Source organism: Physella acuta, unplaced genomic scaffold (assembly GCF_028476545.2).
Source record: "Physella acuta isolate Inbredline_101_S28 unplaced genomic scaffold, ASM2847654v3 ptg000194l, whole genome shotgun sequence".
Classification (NCBI taxonomy): Eukaryota; Metazoa; Mollusca; class Gastropoda; family Physidae; genus Physella; species Physella acuta.
Genome location: NW_026731713.1, coordinates 53,590 through 58,953, shown reverse-complemented (window position 1 = coordinate 58,953; position 5,364 = coordinate 53,590). Strand labels below are relative to the sequence as shown.

The 5,364-nt window shown below is 44.3% G+C and overlaps 1 protein-coding gene across 1 annotated transcript; it reads left to right on the top strand.

Annotated features, from left to right (window-relative positions):
- The first annotated feature begins 2,328 nt into the window (after positions 1-2,328).
- On the top strand, positions 2,329-4,723 carry LOC131936888 (uncharacterized). Its single transcript, XM_059293985.1, has 2 exons — positions 2,329-2,809; positions 3,363-4,723. The coding sequence occupies exons 1-2, from the start codon at positions 2,329-2,331 to the stop codon at positions 4,721-4,723; spliced, it is 1,842 nt and encodes a 613-aa protein (XP_059149968.1).
- The last annotated feature ends 641 nt before the right edge of the window (positions 4,724-5,364 follow it).

Sequence of the window (5,364 nt, the reverse complement as noted above, 5' to 3'; positions counted from 1 at the left end):
AAAAAACATATACAGCCAAAACAAGCTTTTGTTTCCAATACTTTTGTTATTGTGAATGAAGTAGTTGTGGCTAATTAGTTTTGTTATATCGCCCAAACTACCATCAGTATGTAACATTTTACTGTGTTGGAGATGTACACTTCCCTCCTCAGACTGACACAGAAAGGGGGGGGGGGGGGGGAAGAGGACTTGACTCACATAATCCTGTAACTTTACTTTTAGGAATTTTTCCAACAACTGTTGACATTCACTTATATCAGTTTAAAAATAATGTTATTGTCTTAGAGAAATATGATTCTGTACAATAATACAATACAATTTTTAATAAATTCTGAAGACTCGTTGATGATAAAATAGGCCTTTTAAGTGAACATTTTTTTGGCCTCTAAACTCCTTAACATTTCTCCCCTCGGTTGTAAAACTAGGCTCTCGTACAATGGCGTCTCTAGGTCAGGTGCTAACTGGTCCGCCCCTACCCCATAAAACTAGGCTCTCGTACAATGGCGTCTCTAAGTCAGGTGCCAACTGCTCCGCCCCTACCCCATAAAAACTAGGCTCTCGTACAATGGCGTCTCTAAGTCAGGTGCTAACTGGTCCGCCCCTACCCCATAAAACTAGGCTCTCGTACAATGGCGTCTCTAGGTCAGGTGCCAACCGGTCCGCCCCTACCCCATAAAACTAGACTATCATACAATGGCGTCTCTAGGTCAGGTGCCAACCAGTCCGCCCCTACCCCATAAAACTAGACTATCATACAATGGCGTCTCTAGGTCAGGTGCCACCCGGTCCGCCCCTACCCCATAAAACTAGGCTCTCGTACAATGACGTCTCTAAGTCAGGTGCCAACCGGTCCGCCCCTACCCCATAAAACTAGACTATCATACAATGGCGTCTCTAGGTCAGGTGCCACCCGGTCCGCCCCTACCCCTCTACACATTCGTGCTCCCAACACTCCTACCACAAAAAAAACTCTTTTTATCTCCTAACAAACAACCGTAACTTCACACCTGGAGAGTGACCTTAAGAGCTCACACAACTGTTCGAAATGGCAATCAGCACCAAATCACGTGACTCAACAAAAACATTCTTCCACAACCATCATCGAATAGAGCAGAACTGTGGGGGACCCCCTTCACGCGTCTGGTTACGCTGCTATGGCGCCCCAGCCCTTTCATCCACAGACCATGTTGAATCGTATCGTAACCAAACACTCTGCGTATCGAAATGTTGAATCGTATCGCGGCCAAACACTCGGCGTATCGAAGCTTGACAGGTTATCACTTTAATGGGTCACAAAAAGCGGAATACTGCGGTATTCGATTATTTCAGAGAATCGATGACAAGATAGCGAACCGCACGCATTGAAAAAGTTTTTCAGATTGGGGCCTAATCTCGTGTATGAGAGGTGGAGTAAATGGCAGAGGGAGAGAAAACACACCTGTAAGACTTCGTGTAGACTTCAGAAACACGACAGCAGATCAAAACTGGAGACGATTCAATTGGGTAAATTTAGGTAAGTGGTTAAATAACTAGCCTTAATGCTAGATTTATTGTTGTGGGGTTCAAATACCCAGACCTAATGCTAACTATATTGTTGTTGGAAAGGGTCATCCATGAACGAAGTCACGCTTTTAAACTTTTAAAAACGATATTCCCTCCTCCCAAAATTCAATTTTTTGCTTTTTTTTTCCTGAAATATTTACTGAGCTAATTCAAAATTGAGTATAATAAATCAATTTCTATTGCAATTTAGGGGTGGAAAAGTCTTTTAAAAACGTGAAGTGTGAAGTAATAATTAAAACTGTAAAATTACTTTATGTAAAATATAAAAGTGGGTCATCACACTTTATGAACCCCCCCCCCCCCCCACCCCTTGTAAATAAATAACATTATAGATAAATTCCAGATCCATACTAATCTGGGTAACTTGTATTTGCAATTCATCTTGCGTTGTTAATCTATTTCCAAATCATTACATTATTATTCATTGTTGCAAAATATAACATTTTATGTAATAAACAGCTTGCCACATTGGCATTTGTTTTTTTTTTTTGCAGACGTTCTTCTAGTCTCCGTGTTCAACCACTACCATACAATGATGGTGGACGGGTAAAATATCTGGCACACCGGGGGTAAGGAGTGAACTACACCACCATGACCCCTGGCAGTTTGGATTAACCACCATGACCGCTGGCAGTTTGGATTAACCACCATGACCCCTTGCAGTTTGGATTAACCAACATGACCCCTGGTAGTTTGGATTAACCACCATTACCCCTGGCAGTTTGGATTAACCACCATGAACCCTGGCAGTTTGGATTAACCACCATGACCCCTAGCACTTTATCAAATCTAACGGACGCCGAGAAGTCGGCCATTTTATCGAAAATAAACGACGAGGTTTACCAGAAGCTCATCCCAACCATCTCGATATGCGCCTCGTTCTCGATCATCGGGACCATCGGGAATTCCCTCTCGGTCTACCTCTTCGCTTCGCGGATGAAGCGCAACTTCCAGAACAATCTCTTCATCCTCGTCTGCTCGGTCAACCTGATGGCCTGCGCAGTGTGCATCACGGCCGACATGGCGGACCTGCGGTACATGTACATGTACCCGTCCGTCGTCGCCTGCAAGGTGACGCGCTTCTGCAACATGTTCACCATCGTGGGCTCGGTGCTGGCGCTCGGCACCCTGACGGTGTATCGTCTGCGGGCCGCCACTTCCGCCCGGATGACGTCGACGACCAGTGGCACCAGTCTGAGAGGGATAGCCGCCATTTTGATTTGCAGTGTGGGCGTCGCCTGGTTAGGTATGGTCATTACTACTCTCACTAGCTCAGTCTGGGTTTTCTTTCAGATATTTTTCTCTCCCGGGGACTACTCTCACTAGACAGTTGTCTTACACTTTGCTCAGTCTGGGTTTCTTTCAGACATTTTTCTCGGGGGGGGGGGGGGGTTAATCTATATATCTTATATATATAGTATCTAGCCAGATCGAACATATTGAGTCAAACAATAAAGCTAAATTTTTCATTGAATTAAACACTAAGCCAAATCTTGCACTGAATCAAACAATAAAGCCAAATCTTGCACTGAATCAAACAATAAAGCCAAATCTTGCACTGAATCAAACATTATAGAAATTGAATCAAACACTAAAACCAAATCTTGCATTGAATTAAAAGCTAAAGCCAAACCTTGCATTGAATCAAACACTAAAGGCAAATTTTGCATTGAATAAAACCCAAGTCAAACCTTGCATCATTGAATCAAACACTAAAGCCAAATCTTGTATTGAATCAAAATTAAAGCCAAATGTTACATTGAATCAAAATGCCGTGTCAAATTTCCTCTAACAATCAGATACCCCTACAGGTCCTGTCGTGTTTGGAATGAAGGCCACGCCCACAAGAGTCCCGGGGGTCGTGGGCCGGGACTGTTCTATCGGCGACGACGTGGCTCACACCGGGTGGCAGCTGGGGTTCTACATCTTCCTGGGCGCGGCCTTCATCGCCCTCGTCCTCACCGTCATCATCTGCTACTACCGCATCTGGCGCATCGTCAAGGTCAGCCGGATGGCGGTGGCCGCCCACACCACGGCCAACACCCACACCACCCTCAACAACACCGTGGCTGAGCTACGTGACGTCATACACACCATCCACGAGCATTCCGATCACGAGGTGTTGTCATTGGATATTCCCGGAAGCAGCAACGAAGCCGGAAATTCGGATGTTTACAAACAAATCGATCCGATACAACCGGCCGCAACGAAATCGATCATCGAGCCGTTGATCTCATCGAACCACGTCCTGGACTTTCCGATTCTCGCTCCCTTAGAGACGCCAATGTTTGAGACGCTGGAGCAAAACCAAAGCAGAACGTCGGGTGTGGAATCGTTGCCAGAGATTCACGCAGTCCCGTCCTTCGATACCCAGGAAAGATTTGACAACACGGAGCAGATCTATCACCAGCCGTCACAATGTGAAGCGTCGGATTTACATGTTGTTTGTGGAGAGAGCAGCTCTAAAGAAACTCTTCTAAACGGAAACATCAAAGCTGTATCGGAAACGGCGCGACAGGAACTCGAGCTTCCGCAGAAAGTCTCAAAGATTGTGGAAGTTGTAGAAGTCTGTGTAGAACACAACCACACACTTGTAGATAGCAACACACTACCCGTGTCAGCTTCGAGTCAACATCCGGTCAACGTAAACAATAACACAAACAACCTAAGTCATATTTCCTTAAAGTCAACTTTTAACTTTTCTCAGCTCCAAGTTCAACAAGACATAGAAACTCAGCCTCTGCACAACGCTATAATCTCAGACGGTTCTAAAACCACAGACGCCGGTACCAGACAGGTTCCAAAAGAACTCAGACGAGAGCCGAGCATGCTGTCCAGAGCCACGTCTGTCCGCTCCATGGTCAAAGTCAAAAACCAAAAGACGACGCTAGAGAGCGCCATCACCCGCACGGCATTTCTCCTGACCTTCACCTTCATCGTGTCGTACGTGCCGTTTTTCGTGGCGAGCATGCTGAGCCTGCTCATCATTGACTTTGACTACAGCGAGAACGCCTTCACGCTGAACGCCCTCAACATGGCGTACAGACTCTACTTCATCAACCCAACCATCAGTCCCTTCATCATCTGGGCATCGAATCTAGACTTCCGGCGGAAGTTGCGGTCCCTGTGTTGTAGAGATGGAGTTGACTCCAACCGGTAGTGTTGCTTGTAGATTTAAAAAAAAAATTACTGACTACAAATAGCAGGAATAATTTGGATGATGAATGGATTTACACAGGTCGCGTTTTAAAAATTAATTCACAAGCCTCAAGATATTCTCTGATTAATTTTCATGAATGATTAGGTGTTCATTTTTTCACGAGAAATTATTCACTTCAGCACCTGCTTGGTTGTACTCCCCCCCCCCCCTTAAAGCCCACACACTGTATTTCAGTTTTAGGAAATACAAGCACAAACTACATTGCAACAAATATTGAAACGTGTACTGGCTTCTCTTTTATTGTATTCTTACGCACACAACTATTTCAAAAGTTTATAACGCACACAATAGGTTACCTAATTTGGTATTGTTTGTTTGTTTTCAACTTAACTGATCACGTGATTTGTACAAATAATTGTTCCAAATCAATGTATTTAATAGATGTTCATATTTACTGTATTTGTGTACATATTATCAACCTATACCCCGTTTAAGTAGTAGTTATACCATCACTGTTATTTATTATGCCTAGATACTACGTCTCGCTGGCTAGAAATAAAGAACCACTAGCACATCTGGTTTTGTTTTATGTGAAGACATCTAGACAATGTGGGACATGGCGTTTTGTCTTCAAACTAAAT

Bases quoted from the DNA above. Each gene is read 5' to 3' on its own strand.
- LOC131936888 (XM_059293985.1), top strand. From the start codon at position 2,329: ATGACCCCTAGCACTTTATCAAATCTAACGGACGCCGAGAAGTCGGCC. The intron at 2,810-3,362 runs GTATGGTCATTA...TCTAACAATCAG, and splicing joins TGTGGGCGTCGCCTGGTTAG to ATACCCCTACAGGTCCTGTC.